Source organism: Sycon ciliatum, chromosome 8 (genome assembly GCF_964019385.1).
Source record: "Sycon ciliatum chromosome 8, ocSycCili1.1, whole genome shotgun sequence".
NCBI lineage: Eukaryota > Metazoa > Porifera > Calcarea > Leucosolenida > Sycettidae > Sycon > Sycon ciliatum.
In genome coordinates, this window is record NC_088650.1 from 13,134,178 (window position 1) to 13,155,086 (window position 20,909).

Below are 20,909 nucleotides of genomic sequence, written 5' to 3' on the forward strand. Positions count from 1 at the left end.
GAGATTGATGTCAGCTGGAGGCCCAACCATACAACCGATGGGCTGTGCTGGCTTGCTGGCACATGATTCTGCTGCATCTAAACTCTGGATCAGGCGAAGTCGGTGGCAGTCTGTGCGACTCAACAGGTTGGTAAATCCAGGACCATCAATAACTACCATCTCCATAGAGAACAGTTCACTCTTGTGCATGGTGTCTGCAGTGAACTGACCCTTGATGGATAGATGTGCACCGGATGGACCAAGGAGTTTGGTACTGGATGGTGTGAGTACAGGGCGTTGTACGAGATTCTGTTAGTGGAGTGCATGATACACGATGCATCGGCACCTGTGTCGATCTTGAATATCAAATTTGTCGAGCAAACAGGCCGACTTACTGACCAGGAGTCAGTTGACTGGGAAGGACTGGTGGTGGATTACAGCTCTGCCACAACACCCATGAGTGGCGACGGGGACGCGAGCGATTCATTTCCGACAGCTCTGGCACCACGCGTGGTTGCTGGAGTGGAAAGACAGACGGCGGCGAAGTGGCCTTTCTTGCCGCATGAATTACACTTGCGACCAAACGCAGGACACGCAGAACGGTTGCTCTTGTGCGAACCAGCGTGGCCACACCACGGACTTGTTGAAGCTGCAGTGCCGCTCTTCCTCTGCATGGACGTCGTTGGTGCAGGGTTCGATGGAATGCCGCTGCACTGGAGACGACTCCTTGCATCTTGCTGCTTTCCTCCAAAGCGGGATGCAGCATTGACTTGCGGCCTGGCGGCTTGCGCTGCAACGTCTCCGGAGATTTTCTCGGCCTGCCTGGCCCTGAGAACTGCGCCCGTGAGTGTGAGTTTTGCGGGATCAATCTGCTGCAGCTCCTTGGCGACTTGACGATCCAGAATGTGAGCCACGAGGCGATCTCGAACTCTGTTGTCCTTCTGGTCACCAAAGTCACAGAATTTAGCTATGGCGTGAAGTTTCCGAACAAATTCTTCCACGGATTCTCCTGGAAGATGGTCGCACTGTTGGAAAATGGTCATCTGATGAAACATGTTCAGTGCTGGCTTAAAGTAAGCGTCCAGCTTCGTCAGGACCTTGTCATGCTTGTCCTCGTCTCCAACGGCGTCGAATGCCAGTTGATCGAGGTCAGTTTCGGCCTCTGGGGCTAGCCAGTAGAGCAACGTAGAGATTTGTACTTTCTCGTCTTTTGCGTTGAGCTCTGAGGCGAGACGATATCCCGCAAACCAGCGTTTCCAAGCCGGCCAGGAAACTGGAATGGAGAAATCAAAGTCTGCAGGCGGCGTGAGCTTGGCCATTTCTACTCGAAGTGTAGACCTGGTTGTCTAATTTCTAACACCATATTGTGTCATGTACTGACATAAGGAAGTGGTTTCTTTTACAGACAGATGAGTGTAGATATAGTGAAGAGTCAGGGAGGCCATGCCCAGCAAAGCATGGTATCATGCGTAGCACGAGGGTAGTGCGAGGTCACGTACCGTGTATACATGGCGACAGACAGGGGAGTACTATGCCGTGAATGGATGAAAGGATAACATTATACAGGGTAGGACACAAATGAATTGTACCACATGACGAATAAGAAACCTGCATGATGAATATAGAAATGGGAAATGAAAGTTGCTGATGCGATTCATGTCCGAGTCTAGAGCCATACTGCCGCAGTATTAACATCAAGAGAAGGAGTGCGGGGAACAATCAAGTGAACGATAAGAAATCAAAAACTACAGGAAAGAAGTACAGTATGGAACACTAGTAGCAGAAAGCAGATGATGCGCAGCGCAGCAAGTCAATCAAGAAAATGCGCAGACTTAACACGATTAACAGAGACGGTCTGGTCCTTACCATTGATACGCAGAGTGAAGTACTTGGGACTGCGCTTGACCACGGGGAAAAGACCATCATCCGGCGGTTGGAGTGGTAGCCGAATTGCGTCACGGCGCAAACACACTTTAGCGGCTGTGTCCAAATCGCGGGGCAGATAGACAGGATTCATGCCAGTACGGACAGGAAGAGGACAGATCTGCCGCAGGAAGGTAGACAGACGAGATGCGTAATCACCGCGGTCGCTGGCAGGTGTCAAGGAACTAGACGGGAAGAATTCACCAGGAAGGCGCAGCGTTGTACCGTAAACCAGTTTTGATGGTGAACAGTTGCTATCAGCCTTGGTCGATGTCCGGATGCTGAGCAGAAGACGCGGTAGCGCTTCCAGCTAGTGATTTGAGTCAGAGAGAGAGAGAGTCCGCAGTGATGACTTTATATGCCTATGTAATCGCTCAATTAAATCATTGAATTGGAGATGGTAGGCGGTGGTGCGCTTGCGCTTGCATCCCAGTAGCTTCATCAAACTGTTCCAGAGGGCCGACTCAAATTCAGCACCACGATCTGTGATGAGAGAAGAGGGTACACCAAACAAGGCAATCCAGCCTAAGGCATACGCAACAGTGGATGCAGTGGCATCAGAGATTGGAAAAGCCTCAGGCCATCGGGTGAATCGATCAATGCACGTCAAGTGATAACGATTTCCGTTGCATGAAGGAAGAGGACCAACGAGATCAATGTGGATGGAATCAAAACGCTGATCCGGCACAGGAAAGCTACAAATAGCAGAGTGGGTATGATGCTGGGCAACACAGCCTTGCCCAAAGGTGGCAGCTGCGGACACTGCACCCACTCTGGTGCTGGTTGCTGATCGCAGTGCCCGGATCCTATCAAAGCATTCATACACCTTCAGGTCCCTGCCTGTCATGGAGAAACGGACAATATTTGCAAACACCCACAGCCCACTCGACATTGGACCAATTACTTGCTTTTGCACAAGAAGAACTAAAACTAAAAGAGCTAGAGAAAAAGGATCAAGGCTCGCGCACCCAGATGACATGGGCATAATGGCGACCTACGTCATCGTGCGCACTCACAATAATACTAGAAAATGATACTAGAAAATGAATGAACGCCAGGAACAGAGCGCGGATAAACTAGAGAGCTTGGAAGCTCAGGGCCCTACGCTATGCTTTATGCTTTTTTGCCTAGCTCATCGTACATGTTATTAGAACTGATGGAAATGTTTTTTTCCGCTGATTGGCCACATCATTGTATTGCAAAAACGTTTCAATCAGTTTGGATATGAGTTAGGGGCCGTCCGTAAATATCGATGTTTTTTAGAGACGATATTGGTGCTTCTCTCCCTTGACCCGCCCCCCCCCCCCCCTCCCCCCCTCCCCCCAGAAGACGCACATGTACATCTAGATCATGGAATCAATATTTTTGGATGCTCATTTTTTTTCCTTTTTCGTCAATAATATGAACCCAAGAATTTTTTTAAAATCCTTGTTCAGACAGTGAAGACTGGAAACTCTTGTGGAGTTCGTGAGTGTTTGTTCGCACTGCCTCTACGTCTTGAAAAAGGTCTCCTGCAGGCATCGTTCGGCCGATTTCCACAATCAATAGCTCATTATTTTGCTCTTGAAATTCGCCATGGGCGTACAGCTTCCAATTTTTGATTTTGTTCTTGTGTCGCGAGTTTTAGCTCCGCGAACGGAAGCTGGTTTCACATTTCTTGTATAGCCATTTGGACGTCCGCGTGCAGGGATCGGCGAAACTTCAGATATTTACATCGATATTTTTCTGATGCTCGAAAAGACGCACATGGCTCAAACCCCCTCCCCCCCAGACGCACCAATATCGTCTCTAAAAAAACATCAATATTTACGGACGGCCCCTTAGGCAAAAGTATTTGCCGAATTTAGTGCGGATTGTTATTTCTCTAATTTCATCCACTTTTGGTTTGAAACTCGGATGTTGAGTCCTAAATAAATGTAAAAGAGAACAGGACATATGGATACGAGTTAAGAGTAACTCTCCATCACTGTAACATGATACTATATACAGTTAGAAAGTGCAATACCTAGGCACAAAACTGACAGAGTACTGAGACATTCGACGTCCTGACACCTAGCTTCAACACATCTCCGTAGCGCTAACCGACAGCCTTCCAACTTGGAAGGTTCAAGGATATGGAAAGACCAAAAAGGGGGAGGCAAGCGCAACGAAAACGAGCAAAAGCTACAGTCCCAACGGAACAAAGAATGTCGATTGTTACTGGACGATGACGAGACCAGTACGATATTTGACAAAGCGGTCTAACTACAATTCGAAGCAGCAAAGCAGCACATCACCCAACTTGGGTGGGTCATAAATATCAAAGATAAGTAAAGAAAGGGAAGCTTTGCGAAAACGAATTGTACAAGCCGAAAGCCAAACTCCTACAGTACTCCTCATGCATGACATTGTGATGGACTAGTTGACTACAAAACAAGTTGTTTCACACGACGTACGTTTCGCCGTATGGTTCGTGACGGCTCATCAGGTGTGCAATTTGAAACTCGGATGTTGAGCCATAAATTTAATGTAAAAGAGAAAAGTTCTCTGTCAGTTTTGTGCCTAGTTATTGCACTTTCTGACTGTATAATGTTACAGTTATGGAGAGTTACTCTTAACTCGTATCCATATGTCCTTTTCTCTTTTACTTTTGGTTTGCTTCTTCTTTTCTTTTTATCTCCTTATACTGTAAATCAACACATTTTGGCAGATGAGAAACTTTGGTTGATGAGAAACGAAACTTTTCTCCGTCATTACGGAGGATTAGCAAGACGAAATTTGTGTTCGCGTTCGCAAACATTTTTCAGATCGCGAACTGGATTGCGAACTTTCGCATTTTTCGTTCGGAAAAGTAGTCGGAACACGAATCGCGGATTCGTGTCAGGGCAGTCATAAATTTACCACGCTGTACTGTCTGTTTACAATGTACGTCGTGTCAACGTCCTGCATGTCCGAATTCTGTTTGCTAATCCTTCTCATAACGCGAATTCCGTCACTGAGTTCGACTTTCCTTGGAGAGCGAACGCGAACGCGAATTTCGTCTTGCTAATCTCCATCATTTGCCTCTATGACAAACTGTGGCCTGCGATTTACTTTGGCCGGTTGGTACCAAGCGGCGAAATCAGCGAAATTGAATCGCCAGCAAAAAGTTGTTGATATTAATACAGTAATCGGATTTTCTGGCCTTTTTGTAGTATTACATTGACCTGTTGAGCCAATGAAGACGGCCGAATGCATGATTGCCTGTGGAGCACATTACATAACTTTACAGTCTCCTAAAATACATATCCTGTCCGACGGCTAAAGAGGCTGCAGATTTAGTTTTTCTGCGCGTCGAAAGGGATGTCTGTCCTGACGTTTCCTGGGCCCAACGCTAACTCTGCCGATCACAGGCGTTCTGGAGTCGACGGGATGTCTGTCCTGACGTTTCCTTGGACCGGTGCTGACTCTGCCGATCACGGGCGATCTGGACTCGACGGGATGTCTGTCCTGACGTTGCCTGGGACCGGCGCAGACTCACCCGATCACGGGCGTTCTGGAGTCGACACGATTTCTCTTCCGACGTTTCCTGGGACCGGCGCTGAATCGCTCGTTCACGCCTATTTTGGAGACGACGGGATCTCTCTTCCAAAGTTTTTTTTGCTGACGCATCCTATCATCTATTCGGCAATTAATGTCCATTCTAAATTCATTTCCTCATTGTCTCCCTATTTCTTACCAAATCTCCCTGTACATCAGGGAGTCGTATACAGAATACGACGAATATTGTGGCCAGCTGTTTCTACGGGACGGTACCGGACAGATACGGAAGCCAGAAAATATTGTGGCCAGCTGTTATGTACAATCCTGTAGAGCCTTTGTAGTCACAGATACAGGACAGATACGGGACAGATACGGGGTAGCTCCAGGCGTGACACGACCCCACAAACAAACAAACAAAACAAACAAACAAACAAAGACCAAATTAAAGCCGTGCGGACCATGGCTAGCGCCAGACGTTACTGAAGTAACGTCTTCTGCATAGCTACGGGAACAATACAAGGCTCAACAAGAATTGATACGTAGTGATCAATAGTAAATACGTTCGATATCAAGAAAGGAATAGAGAGGGAGAGGGAAAGAGAGAGAGAGAGAGAGAGAGAGAAAGAGAGAGAGAGGGAGGGAGAGAAAGAGAGAGAGAGAGAGAGTGAGAGAGAGAGAGAGAGAGACCTAATCACATTCACAAACAAGAACCCCTTGCTCACACAAATACGTCACATACACACCTGCAGTAACATACATTTATGCATAGTAAACGACATGCTCTTATGCGCGCACACACGTGTGTATGCCTGCGTGTGTGTTCAACATTCGTGGACATGCACGAGCACATACACTTACACACAACATGCGCCATGCCATGTTCATTAGATTTTGCCTGTATTTCACCTGATGATCAGGTATGAAAGTATACTAGTGAAAATTGTATTCTTGTCTCCAAAGAAATTGTTCATCAATTCCCAAAAAAATCTTCATTGATAATGATCCAGAACTCCCTATGCCATTGCCGCTTTACTCACTAACTGTGTTTGTTTGTTCCTGTGTGTGTGTTTTTGCGCATGCATGGTTGTGTGTGTATGTATTTGTGTGTGTGTGTCTATGTGTGCATGTCTATGTGTGCATGTGTATGTGTGTGTGTGTATGTGTGTGTGTGTTCATGCATATGCGTATTTTTATGTGTTTGTGAATCGTCATGTGTATGTGTGTATTTGTGTATGTTTATGTGTGTTTGTGTGTACTTGGTTTGTATTCATTAACAATAATACTTCTAGGATGGTAGAACACCATTACACTTTGCAGCATCGAATGGTCATGTATCCGTAGCAGAACATCTACTTAATCCTGGACATTCGTTGGACCCAAAGGATAATGTAAGTCAGAATATCCCTGGTGCATCCTTGTTAGTGTATGAACAGAAAATACAGATTATATGGGTGTACATAGTCCAGTCCGGTGCATGTGTACCAGGTGTCATTTTCATCTGTTGTACGCACAATAATACATGCACAATTGGAAAACATTTTCAAAGGAGAACAACAGTTTTCACTATCTTCAACAGCCTAGACAACACTATTGAGTTCCTTGGGTCACCTCAAAAATACTTATAAGTTCAGTGTCTTGATGAGATTTGATGTATATTTTCGTGTGAAATCGCACCGAACACAATTATGGTTCTGTAAAGCAACCGGTTACTAGATTGGAATTCTTTGGTATTTTGTACACCTGCACAATGTTACACTTCCAGTGGCGGGTAAGATAGTTGGACAGCACAATCAGTCATGTCTTTGTGCGTAACTCGTACAATAATGGTGGTTTGTGTAAATCTGCATGAAGAAGTCTCAGCCAAACTTGGTTGTTTCAATTTCCAGAGGCGTACTTTCTTGTCCTGAACAAAACCAATCTACCAACCCACATGGGGAGAACACTCGGGTATGCCAATGTTGCACCAGTTTTTTGTTCATTGCAGGCATCCGTGCTGTGCTTTTGAATTGCCTGTCGTTGGCAGCAGAGGGTTGGGCGTATTTTTCAGGCTTTTTTTATATTAAGTTCTTACCCTCTCCCTCATGCCTTCGAACTTATCACAGACAATAACGACCTTTTGGTGAGATAGTGTGCTGCTTTGAGTAACTTGTATTGTAATGCAAATGTTCAACAAGCTTGAAAGCAACGCCAAATAACTGCCTGCAAATAGCTCGGGAATCCCCGCAATACACTTACAATAGTTGTGAAGTGAAATACCAAGCAATGGACAGCAGCTGGCTAATGAGGAGCCATAGCTGATTTGTAATGAGCGGGAACAAGTGAAGCCAATGTCGTTTAAGAGGAGCAGAGCTAAACTTCCCAATCTACCGTATGGAAGATGATTTGGTGTGAGAAATGGAGTGTAAAACCTAGCATGAGCTAGAAGCAAACAAATATGTTGACGTTACAAGGATGGCACCAGAAAAAGGAAAGTAAAAGTAAGCAGTCATGAACATGCAAGAACAATGTCATTATGGTTGGTGCTGTTGTGAACTACCTTGTCTACACTGGCAAACATGCAACACTCACAGCCCACTTGACATTGGACTAGTTACTTCTATTTTGCACAAGAAGAAATAAAACTTTAAAAAAATTAAAAAAAATTACTCTTTAAGAGCTGCATCTGCGCCTTGATCCTTGAAGGGTGGTGGCATTTCTACGGATGCGGAAAACTCGGCCTCTATATTATAAAACTAAAAGAACTAGAGAAAAAGGATAAAGGCTTGCGAACCAACATGACACGGACAAAATGGCGACCTACGTCATCGTGTGCACGCACAATAATGCTGGAAAATGGATGAACGTCACGAACACAGCGAGAATTAATAATACAAAGCTTAACAATAATTGATACCTAGTGATCAACAGTAAATGTGCTTGATATCAAAACTGGAATAGACAGAGAGATAGAGATAGATAGGGAGAGAGAGAGAGAGAGAGAGAGAGAGAGAGAGAGAGAGAGAGAGAGAGATAAAAGATGAGGTGGTGTCGACAGTTACTTAGTCAATCTATTACACCTCTCCCTCCAGACACCACTATTCTAGAACAATATCATTGGGACTGAGTCACTGCCTCCGCCGTCAAATTCCAGGCCGAAGGCTCCACTACCACTAGTATCACTCTCACTGTCACTCTCGGCAGGGCTTGGCTGAGCGCTGTGGACATCCGCAGTGTCCGGTAATACAGGAGCTGAGTCTAGCTTCATAAGGTCAATGTTGACCACTTAATCTGCATCATTGGCATGGCTGATCACAAATGGTTGATGGTGACACAATCTTCTCCACCTTCGCGTACGCAGGGTAGTCTCTAGCGGGTTTCCAGCCGAATCACAACCAATGAGTTGTAAAATCTCAGTTTAGGAGTAGTTTGAAACTTGGATGTTGAGCCATAAATAAATGTGGAAAGGAAAAGGACATATGGATACTCTTAACTCGTATCCATATGTCCTTTTCCTTTCCACATTTAGGCATAGTATTAACTGAAGTTAACTGTAGCCACCACGTAACGCTCTCCGCGGGTGGTCGCCTGCGTTTATTGCACATAGCACTCCACATTTTCCCGTAGCGATGCCGCTACTTCGCACTGCATCCCACATCTACCCATAGCGCTGTCGTTGAGCTGCCCACGCACGCAGCTGCGCACGTGACACGGGAAGAGTTTGCGCCTTGCTGGAGGCTGTTCCCCTCTAGCTCTGTCGGCAGCTGAACCTACCTCTGTACCAGCGCAACTGACCCCATAGTATGCGCATGCACTGCAGTACCTGCGACCGGGTGCAAAGTTCCCTGATCGACATTGCAAACAGCCAACCAGGGTGAAGCAATTGGCGTTGCAAATGGCCAAAGCAATCGCTCATACTTGAGCGGCAATAGTACCCGCGACCGGGTACAATGACTACTGATTATCGTCGCAAACAGCCGACCAATAGTATGCAATTTCAGCAGAGATAGTAGCAGCAAAGCAACCAGTTGAAGGAAGCTGTTCCCGGAAAACCAGCAAATGGCACCCCAGCAAGCGTTCACCACCAATGCGCGAGAGCTAAGAACAAGTGATTAAGGCACAAGATGGATAAAGGTAGGCATGCAGATGGATGAAATTCAAAGCAGGTTCTTAATACGGCAATTTAGCAATGACAATCGGTACCTGTATTTCAAGGCTATATTATATCGACTGGAATAGCAGCACTGCTCGGTCTGGTTGTGCTTGTGCAGCTGGAGCGAGACGCCGGAATTCCTCCATGCGGAAACGAGACAGCGAATCGGCAATGCAGTTAGACAGGCCAGCAATGTGAGCAGCAGTGACGGTGAAATTGGCGCGGGCGCACACAAAGAACAGCTCTCTGATCAGGGTCATCACTGGCGGTGACTTGGATGTGCCGGAGCGGATGCAATCTATCACAGTCTTGTTGTCACAGTGCATTATGATACGAAGCTGGCGCCATTCCTTGCCCCACGTGCAGCACGCTGTGACCAATGCATAGAGCTCCTTCCACTCAATGCTGTGAGCGAGTTGCTCAGGCGACCAGGTCCCTTGAAGCCAGCGGCCGCTGTTGAATGCGCCCCAGCCCGGAGTGCCAGTGGCATCAGTGAACAGCTCCAAGTCTGGAGATGGTGTCCAATCTGGGAACAGGAAGAATAATTATGCGTTCCATTTTTCCAGGAGCCGTAGCCACCATTGGATATCTTCCTGGCACTCGGTAGTCGGACTGATGCGGTAGTGAGGCTGCTGCAGTGCTGGGAGCGACTGAAAATAGACCACAGGCGCCGCATAAATGTCCGGCCGGGAACGATGACTCTTGCAGCGAAGGAGAGTTTCCCCAGAAGAGATTCGAGTTCTCGCTGAGACATGATGGGGTTGATGCTCACTGCAGTCAACAGGCGCTTGATGTCTGCCAATTTGTCGTCAGGGAGCCGGGCTTCCATCTTCTCACAATCCAGGATTATGCCCAAGAATGTCAGGGCACGAGACGGGCCTTCCACCTTCGCAGGCGCAAACGGGACTCCGAGTTCTGAGAATGCACGGAGATGAATGGCCAGCTGCTGATTCGCCACTGCCTGGCCCACGCTCACGCACAAGTAGTCGTCCAGGAAATGCAGCAAATCAGGGATGGAGAATTCGTGGTGCATTATCCATTCGATGGTGGCTGCCACGGCATCAAATACCGCCGGGCAGGAGCGGAGCCCAAATGGCAAGACACGGTCGTAGTAGTACTTCCCCTGCCACAGGATACCGAGGAGCTGCCAATCCTGTGGGCGGACAGGTATTTGACGAAAAGCGCTCTTCACATCGAGTTAAGAGAGATAGATAGGAGATGGGGAGGACATCATGACGTTAATGGCTTCATCAATCCTGATGTACTGGAAGGAGAAAGGCTCCGCAGGGATCCCGTCGTTAACGCTGGAGCCAGCAGGACTGGACAGGTGGTGTATCAAGCGTAGCATGCCATTCTTTTTCGGAGCGGCACCATTGCCAGAGCAGTACAAAAATGGGAATGGGGGTGAATCCTTGTTCTTTGTTCCTGTTGTTGCTGACCACTCTCACTTGCTGTTTGCTCGAACACTAGCTCTTTGCCAAATTTGCCAAATTTTCGGTTTCCTGTACCTCCAACGTTTTCCATTCGAGAATATGGCCTCCATGAATTCAGTGCACTCACCGTGCGGGACCTATGCGCCAATCTCGTGGAATGGGGACTTAGTCCCGCCGGCAAGAAAGCAGACCTGCTTTCCCGGTTGATGCAATCCGAAAACGGACCCCACGCCGAGTTCTCTGAGACCCCCGCGGAGGCTGCCCGACAAACTGTCAAGGACAGGGACACCTGTGAACCTACTATACCTGTCGCCTCCATGTCCGCCGCAATCGCGACCGCCATGAAACCGTTTATGGACCGACTGGACCGTCTGGAAGGTGCAGCGCAAACAGCAACCTCAGCCTTAGGTACGTCCACTTTGCATTTGTCTAGTGTTTCCTCCACCATGCTGCATGATGACGGGCCTGGAAAAATCTGGGCAAGCGCACCCCAGGGCGTGATCGACAAAATCATCACGCACCAATTTGTTGACTTACAACAACTGTTGCCGCCGACCGCCACGGACGTGCCAAGCCCCCACGCTCTGGTGTTGGGCGAGGAGGCACCCGGAAAATTCACGCTGTCCTCCCAGCCACGCATGTCCCGGCGCATTTCGGACATCGTAAATTGACTGGAAGCATGGACGATATTCGCAGCCGCCCATCTAGATGCGCATCTGGGCAGAGCAGTAGAACTGTTGGCGTATCGGCACCATATTCTGAACGCCAGCAATAAATTCATGTTTTCCGCAGTAGCGGAGTATGACTGCGCCTTCCGCCACAGCATCGAGTCCCAGCCGTCTACGTTGACAAATTCCTCCCCTGTGGCCTGCGGTCCTCTCCATTTTTGTTCAACAGGCTCACCGATGCCATGTTCTGGAGGTCTGGAACCAGCTCCCGCAGTGTGTTCTGCTGAACCCGTGAACAAGGAAAGAATTGCAGCTGTTCAAAGAAAAGGTCATTGCCCACCTGCCCTTTACCCGCTGGGAGTGGGCAATGGATAGGCTACAAACTGAAGACAAAAGACGAAAATGCTCTAACTCTGCTCCCTCTTCCATTCACTTCTAGACTCTCTAAATTTTTTCCTACTTTCCCCGTGATACACCCTCCCTCCCCCCCCCCCCCTCCCCCTCTGCATTATTTATGTAATCATTTTATGTTGTTTCTGCACAGCACTCTTTTTTTTTACTAGCAAACACAGCACTACTAATAATCAGGGGAAGAGGACAACTGAAATGACACTGGACAGCAAGACAAAGGGGAGTTGGGGCAATGTTCCGATGTGGTTGGCTAGGCTCATCCGACCGGAGGTCTCGGAGTCATAGTCTACGACCAGGCATTGATAGGAATGCAGCTAGGGAGGGAGGGAGATCAAGTGGGAAAGATAGAGAGAGAGAGTGTGAGAGAGATTGAAAGAGAGAGAAAGATAGAGGGAGAGATAGAGATAGATACACAGATACATAGATACACACGAGTCACAGAAAAACCATGCGTCTTGATTGTCGTAACTTAAAGTTTCATGCCATAATTATAGGTTATATCCAGGTAGTTGACCGTGCGCAGGTTGCTTTCTATCGTTATCTTCAGGCCGCACGACTTGAATATTTCGATTACCGTAGTTCCGCGCATATAAGCCCATGAGCTAGTATACGAAATAATGCATTTTCCGGGGAAAAAAAATTGGTAATAATGGTTCGTTTTTTAGCTCTGGGCCTATAATAAATTATTCGAATTTTGAAGGCAGCTGGCATGCGAAAAGGTACAAGTCTGTGCGCGGTTGTCCGCCTTCCGTAGGTACCGGTACTGGTAATGTAGTCTGCACTGAAAAAGTGACATGCTGTACTATCGGTTCCGTAACGGTGTTGGGTCTGTTTATTAGCCCATGGGCCTATAAACGGAGGTGGGGTTATATCCGGATATAGGCCCATGGGCTTATATGCGGATATAGGCCCATGGGCTTATATCCGCATATAGCCCCATGGGCTTATATGGGGATATAGCCCCATGGGCTTATATGCGCGGAACTACGGTATTTGTTTTCTCACCCTGTCCGCTACGGGTCCACTCGCATCCTTCAGCACTGCAAGTCCATCGTCACGGTCGAGCCCCACCGACGTCCAGTCCAGGTGCACAGCTAGCTTGGGGAGGATGTAGGCTCCAACAATTTCACAAGCCTCCGCACCGTCGTATGCACCCATGGTAACGTCGAACATATCACCTCGGTCTTTCTTAGACCATGCCTGACCCTGGGCAAATAGCAGTGACTTGCGGGCATGCATAATCACATTCATGTCGTCGTCGCTGACCTGCACATGCTGCTTAGCGAATTCCAGGTCGTCCTGCAAGAGCTCCTTCGTGATCGACGGGTAGAAATTGACAATGTCAAATACTACAAACGTATGGCGCTTTTTCTCCTCTATGCTCTTGAACCAATTAATTACATCGGCCGTGCTTCTCCAAAGCATCGCTCCTGTAGCGTCACGGAGCTGCCTTGTGATGTTGGCTAGGGTGCTCTTGCTGACGACGACTAGCTCACTTTTTGCTTGATTTATTAGGCAGCACGGTAGGGCACGGTGGAAAATCTCTTTATGGTCTTTTAGCGTTATGAAACATTCGGACTTGGCGAGTACCTCCGTCCTGTCCGCTATGTCAAGCCGTTCCGGGATTTCCCTTGCCTCCAGGTTGATTTGACTGTACGCACCCTCCGGTGCATGCTGATACGTCTTGGTGATGTTGTCGTGTAACAGTTTTTTGTAGTTATCGACCGTCGTACTATACAGGTTGCGCGTCTTGTCGGCGGGTACCATCACGTCGGGCGAGTTGCTGATACGCTGCAGGTCTTTCTTTATCTTTGCTTGGAGGTCATTTGTTGTCGCTCTGAAGCTAACGTTTTCGATCATTTCGTACAAATCCTCCTCAAACACCTTTAATTCTTCCACCTGCGGAGGGCAGTTCTTGGTCTTGAAGCCAAAGGTGTTGCGTTCCGGCGCCTTTACATCGCCTTTGCAAAGATTGCCTTCCACCGCATCCTCTTTATAATATTCTCAATAATAGTCGTTTCCGGTATTCCTTGGCCGTTGGCATCGGGATGTTCTTGAGCGAGTATCCCAAGTTGATTCGCGTGGGTTTTCTGTGACTCGTGTGTAATAAACATAGAAAGGGGAAGCTAACCAAAGACAAAATTAATTGTCTCAAACCGAAACGTCAATATCCTACTGAACTCCACTATCATGTAAATGTGATGGACTAGTTATGTACAACAAGTTCTTCCACACGACGTACGTTTCGCCGTATAGGTCATGACGGCTCATCAGGTGTGCATAGTTGAACTCGGATGGTGAGCCAATTAAACTATGGTGAAAAAGGCGAAGGACAAAATGTTACAAGTTATGATTAACTGTCCACCAACGTAACCAGATCCTATACAGTCAGCGAGTGCCACAACATGGTGGTTGGTGGACAGTTAGTCATAACTTTTAAAATTTTGTCCTTCTCCTTCATCACCTTAATTGAATTGGCTCACCACCCGAGTTCATAATTCATGGTATTTGCTCTTGTTTGCTCTTCCTTGTATATCACCTGCGGAGAAGTTACGGAAGTTTACTCTCAAAATCCTAACTTTTCAGAATATTCTTGAAGAGCCTGAGGTTTGTCCTGTAAACATAGCCAGCAGTTTCCCTTAGCTTCTTTAGCCTGGAAAACAATAATGAGTTTTCTTGCGTCACCTCAAACTTGCTCGTAAGTCCCATGTCTTCAAGAAATCTGGTATATGTTTCCAAGTTGGCTATTCGAGGATCGTAGCATCTCGGCTTCCCCGGAATCCCTCTAGAGTGCTGGACTCCAGGTGCCATTGTGTGATCTACAAGCGGTTTGTCCGCCCGGTGCTGGAGTATTGTATGGTCATGTGTATGAGCTCAACACAAACCGCTCTGGCTCGCATCAATGCACAATGCACTCATCAGGCAAGACCGTTGTAACATAGCACATCGCACAATGCGTTCAGTAAGACAGATACAACAGGACTTGTCCGCCCGCACAGTATGCGGAGCACACTCATTCCGAAACACAGTTATGCCACCAGCACACAGTGTGCCATACGCGCGTTCACAAAGATAGCTTCGCTTACACGAATTTGTACATTCATCCACAGCCGCACAAATAATGCACCGACGCTGTACAATGGATATACTGGAAGCGGAACTAGTGTAGTACCCTACCCCGCAAAAGTATTGGAATTTCAAACATTGCCTGTAGAGGTGTAAAGAAATAGCACAATTACTACAAGCTGGAGCATATTCCATTGTACAACTACACCTGACCAGATACAGTTAAGAAAGCACTTTATACCACACTCTACAAATCGGACATGGTTGGCGGCGCTACTCTCTTTACCGAATTATTTGGTGCGTGCCGGAGGAAGAGAAAGGGAGAGATAAAATCCATTATATTACAGAGGATGCTTGGAGTACAGAAACAAGTAATTTCATTCACGACCGCAACAAAGCTCGAGCGGAGCCGACTGGAGTACACTACGACACCAATCTGTCAAACCTATGAGAAAAGCATACAATAAAATCAACATATCTGGATAGTCACTGGCGGCAAGCCACAAGCCACAATGCAGAGGACAATGTTACCGGGCTTGATGTTGCGGCTGCGTCGAGACCATTGATGAAGCACATTCAGCCGAGGCACTATTTCTCGAAGCCATCGCCACCATACCTCGCGTAGGAGCTGTTGGAGGAGCCTCCAACGACGCTGTGGGTGCAACTCAGCGACTTCTTCGAGTGGCAGAGTCAGCTCGCACTGTCCATCTAGGAAGTGCATCGGTGTTAGCGGTGCGGCATCATCCACGTCAATCCGGACAGCGGTCAACGGGTGCGAGTTGAGTAGGCCTTTCGCACTCACCATGGCAGTTACAAGTTCCTCATCAGTGAGATTGGCCTGGGACAGAGTTGCCATCATTGTGCGCTTTGCTGCCTTGACCACACACTCAAATACGCCGCCAAAGTGCGGAGCGAGTGGTGGATTGAAGCGCCAGTGAACTCCTTGGCTGGCCATACTTGCGGCCACTTCATTAGAACCTAGTGCTTGATCAGCTTCTCTTAGCTCGCGCTTTGCACCGACAAAGTTTGTCCCGTTTTCGGACACGACCTCAGCTGGCACGCCTCTGCGCTTGCAGAAACGGGTGAATGCTAGCAGAAACGACTCGGTGTCCAGGCCATACGCCATCTAGAAATGACAGGCTCAGGATTGCAAACAAGAGAAGACACAGAGGTACCTCTTGAGCTGGGTCTTGCCACGTCCTTGTTTTGTCCGGAACGGACCGGCATAGTCAACTCCCACTCTTGAAAATGCCCGGTACGGTGGAGCTGTTCGGAATAGCGGGAGCGGTGCTATCTGCTGCAAAGCCACAGTGGCCCACTTCTTCTTGCAGAGCACGCAGTGTGCACGGTGAGATCGTGTGACAACCTTGCCACGGATGATCCAAAACCCCAGCATCAGGTTTGCCAAGAGGTGGTTTGGGCCCACACTGTGATCACACTTGCGATCTTCGGCGTCGACTATCAGCTGAGTGATCCGATGGTGCTGGGGCAAGATTATCGGATGCCGGGTATGCTCAGGCAAGTGGCTGGCAGTCTTCAGACGACCTCCAACGCGTAGCACACACGGGTAGTCCTTGTCGAGCACTGGATTCAGCCGTAGCAGCGGGTCATTCGCTGCAAGGGACTTCCCTGACGTCAGCTGCCAATACGGAGCGGGATAGCTCTCAGCTTGCGCAATCGCATACCAGTGACATTCGGCACGCTGGAGCTCCTCAGACTTCAGCTCCACAGAGTCGACTGCTGTACTTACTGCTTCCGGATCCCCTCTCGTGCTAGCATGACGTCGACGACAGCGGTTGATGAAACGGTAGCACCAGGCCATCAATCTTACTAGTCGTTTCCATGACGAGTAGTTGTCGGGGTGGAGACGAAACACCTCCGCTGACACTTGCTGCACAGCGAACGCCATCACTTGCGCTCGCTTTACCATTCCGGGCAACTCTTTTGGCACGGTTATCTGACGAGACGGCCACTCATTGTGCTGTGGGACGAGGAACTGGGGGCCGCTCCACCATACTGAATCACTGGCTAGCTGGTCTGCTGTCAAGCCTCTGGTGCCCTTGTCGGCTGGGTTCAGCTTTCCAGGAACGTGATTCCACTGGTTGCCAGCTAAATCCTCTCACCCAGTGAAGCACGTTCATCGAGTCGGACCAGTAGGTGGCATCAGCCTTCGGCAGATCTAGCTCGTCATTCACTGTCTGGGCCAGGCAAACACCAAGCATAGCACCCTTCAGCTCCAGCTTCGGGATCGACATCTTCTTAATGGGACATGGACGCGCCTTGGCGAGTGCTAGCGTCACTCGCACATTGCCATCTGGGTACTCAGCATGGACGTACACGTTAGCGGTGTAGGCGGCATCTGAAGCATCCGTGAACACGTGCAGCGACAATGTAGCGAAAGACGACTCGCGACCCGGACACTTGAAGCAGCGCGGCGCACGAATCAGCGCCAGATCTCCCAGCTCGATAAAAAGAGGATGTCCATATCCGCGTGTGCTCAGCGTCCAGTGGATCATCCCAGCCCACGCCGAGGATGTACAGCTCCTGGAACTTGACACGAGAGCGAATCGTGAAGGGAGCTAGTTGTCCGCGTGGGTCGAATATAGATGCCATCTTACTCAGCATGGCTCGCTTGGTCAGCTTCTCTGTTGCAGGCGGCTTGAACTCAAAGGCGCAGGTATCATCCTCTGCCGACCACATCACGCCTAGCATCTTGACTGATGGTAGCACATAGTGATCATGATCATTGATGCTAGCTATGAGCTGCGGTAACCGGTCAGCTTCCAGTACGCCGCCCATCACCTCCGAGCTATTGCTGAGCCACTTGCGGAGGTGGAAGCTGCCCTGCTCAAGGATGTCCTGTACTGTCTGCTGTGTGCGGATGGCTTCCGGTACGGAGACAGCAGAGTGCAGCAGATCATCCACATACATGTCTCGGTCAATGATCTGCAACATAGCTGGGTCCTACTTGTCGGCTCTTTCGAGGCACACCACTTGTAGCGTCTTGCATGCCAGGTACGGAGACGCTTTGATGCCGAACACCAATCTCCCGAACTCGTATACGCGTGAGTCCCACACAAAGCGATGATATCGGCGGTCTTGCTCAGCCAGCATGACTTGCAGGAACATCTCGGTAATGTCCGCCGTGAGCACTACTGGCTCCTTGCGGAACCGCAGAAGCACTTTCACTAGGTCATTCTGCAGAGCGGGTCCAGCGTACATGCACTCATTGATTGACATGCCGTCATACTTGGCAGCAGCTTCAAAGACGACACGTACCTTCGTGGTGGCCTTGTCATCTCGTACAATGGCGAAATGCAGCAGGAACCACTGGTCGTCGCCATCTGCCTCAACCTCTGCTGCCGACACTGCGCGCACATAGCCTTTGTCAATGTGGCTACATATGACTTTGCCGTATGCTGCCTTCAGCTCTGGACGCTTGTCCAGCGATTTCCCTAGCATTCACAGGCGATGGTCTGCCATGGCGCGATTAGCGGTGACACCAGGCTTGCCGTTGCTGTGGGTCCATGGGACTGCCATGGTGACTCGCTGATCATGGAAGCTGATGGATTTCTCAACGATCTCCTCAGCCAGCTTCTCTGCAGAGGTGATGTAGGTGCCTTCGTGCTTCATACCGACTGCCTCCAGATTCCAGAAATTCTGGACCAGGCTGTCTATGCTGCATTCGCCGTATAAAGCATGCGCATAGTTGACGGACAACTCGTCATCACTGGGTGCACTGGGCGTTGGGCCATACACACCCATCCCAGTGGCGTCTTGCGGGCAATTGGTCCACCGCTGCTGCTTCTGTACTCCGCGAGTGATGCGTGGGCATCAATGACGTCTAGACTGATCAGGAGGTCGACCATGGTGCTGGAGATTTCGGGAAAGTTTATGATCTTCAGATGCTCATAGCTGGACTTGTACCGGCTCCAGTCGACGACCTGCGTCTTCTTGGTCACACGGTCATATACGCATGCCTTGAGCGGGTATGACACTGTTCCATCAATGGATTCCATCTGCACCTTGACCAGTTCCCGATAGCTGGAGGTCTGCTGTTCACCAATCGTGGATGTGTTCCACATGTGAACTTCACCTGCCATGTCCAACTCATGGGCTACATCCTCCCGTATGAAGCTTGCAGTCGAGCCCGAGTCCAGCATGGCCGTACAGATTGCCGACTTGCCAGTTGGCCCAATAATCTTCACTGGCACGGTAGCGAAAGCAGTAGTCTGCGGCACGCTGACACTAGCATGGTGAGAACGTTCCTGCCGAGGTGCCGGAGCTGCTGGCCGCATCGTAGCGGGATTCTGCGCTGCAGTTTGTTGTGGCTGCACTGACTTGCTGTAGTGCCGAAGTAAGTGGTGCCTCTCTCCACAGTGGGAACGGTCCAGCTTCTGGCACTCACGAGCCCAGTGTCCATGCTCCAAACAACAGCTACACAGCTTGGCATGCTTGACCAGGTCCCAGCGGCGCTTGGTTGTCAGCGCCCTGAATTCCGGGCACTCTGCTGTGGCATGGCTCTTGCTGAACTTGTCGCATTGCTGAGTACTGAGCTCCACAGCATACACAGCAGATGACCTAGGCTCTGGCGGGACCGCAGGAGGTGTCTTGTTCAACGTCTCTGTGGCGACTGTCGCCAAGATGTCATCGGCTAGCGTTCTGGACCCGTTTTACCAGCCAGAACGACAATGTGGTTGCGTTGCATTTGCTGTCTGGATGTGGTTCGTAAAATCGTATAACTACACTTCTGAGTAGCTTCTCCAGCGCGTTTAGGAATAGCTCCCTACCAGGGGTCTCTCCAGCCAAGTCCAGGTTCATGAGCACATTTCTGAGCTTGACAACAAATTTCCGCAGGGCTTCTGAATCACGGTCTGCGATTCTGGGATGGTTCAGGATTGCCTTCTCCTGTAGTGCCAGGTGGTGGTCTTCTCTCTCATACCACTGGTCAAGTTCTGCCCAAGCAGCAGCGTATGCGCCTAGCTCGTCAAACATCTGGGCCACAATGTCCTCAGCCGAGCTTCCCTGGAGCGCCTCCTTTAGCCTAGCCAGCTTATAATCGTCGGATACGTAGCGATCCTCATCCAAAAGCCGCCTGAACGATTGACTCCACCGCACAAACTGTTGCGCGTTTCTGCTAAACTTGGGCAGCTCCAGCGGCTTCAAGTGGTGTAAAGGACTGACCCCATGCGGGCGTTGCATACTGACAAGCTAATCATGCACATGAGGCTCCACAGCAGGTTCCGGATGAGGAGACCACTCAGAAAGTCTACTCATTGGATCACTATAGCCAACTGACGTTGCTCTGCTGCTCAGACTCCGTGTGTGTGGTGCTGGGATCGGTGGCAAAGGCCGCATGTGCGGTGGTGTAAATGGTGGCACAGGGGTAACCTGTTCTGGGACTGCTGATTGTTGGCCTGATGCCACTTGGCCAGAAACAGACTCAACAGGCGAATCCAAAATCGCCTCAGCAGCAGCCGTCACACCACTCTCCTTATCAAACTTCGCCTCCCACTCGTCCAACTCATTCAGCAGTTGTTCACTCTCTTGGGATCCCAACATACTGCGCATAATTTCTAAAACCAAATTCATCTCTGACCGTACAGATTCCAATTCACGGACATCAGGCTGCAAATATCGGCGAGACGGCGACGAGCAAGCAATCAGTGTTCGCAAGCGGTTACTAATCCGAGTGCAGCGTCTACGAAGGTTTGTTCTGCGACGAATCAATTCTTTCCAGCGGTCCTCAAGTTCCTCAACAGGAGTTTCACCCACGCTCGTACCACAATGGCGTGGCGT

At 49.3% G+C, this 20,909-nt stretch overlaps 2 protein-coding genes across 2 annotated transcripts; both read right to left on the bottom strand.

Annotated features, from left to right (window-relative positions):
• Positions 1-413: 413 nt before the first annotated feature.
• Positions 414-1,298, bottom strand: LOC135823564 (uncharacterized). The gene has a single exon (XM_065336407.1). The coding sequence runs from the start codon at positions 1,296-1,298 to the stop codon at positions 414-416; it is 885 nt and encodes a 294-aa protein (XP_065192479.1).
• A 14,953-nt stretch (positions 1,299-16,251) lies between these two features.
• On the bottom strand, positions 16,252-17,040 carry LOC135823565 (uncharacterized). The gene has a single exon (XM_065336408.1). The coding sequence runs from the start codon at positions 17,038-17,040 to the stop codon at positions 16,252-16,254; it is 789 nt and encodes a 262-aa protein (XP_065192480.1).
• Between the last annotated feature and the right edge of the window lie 3,869 nt (positions 17,041-20,909).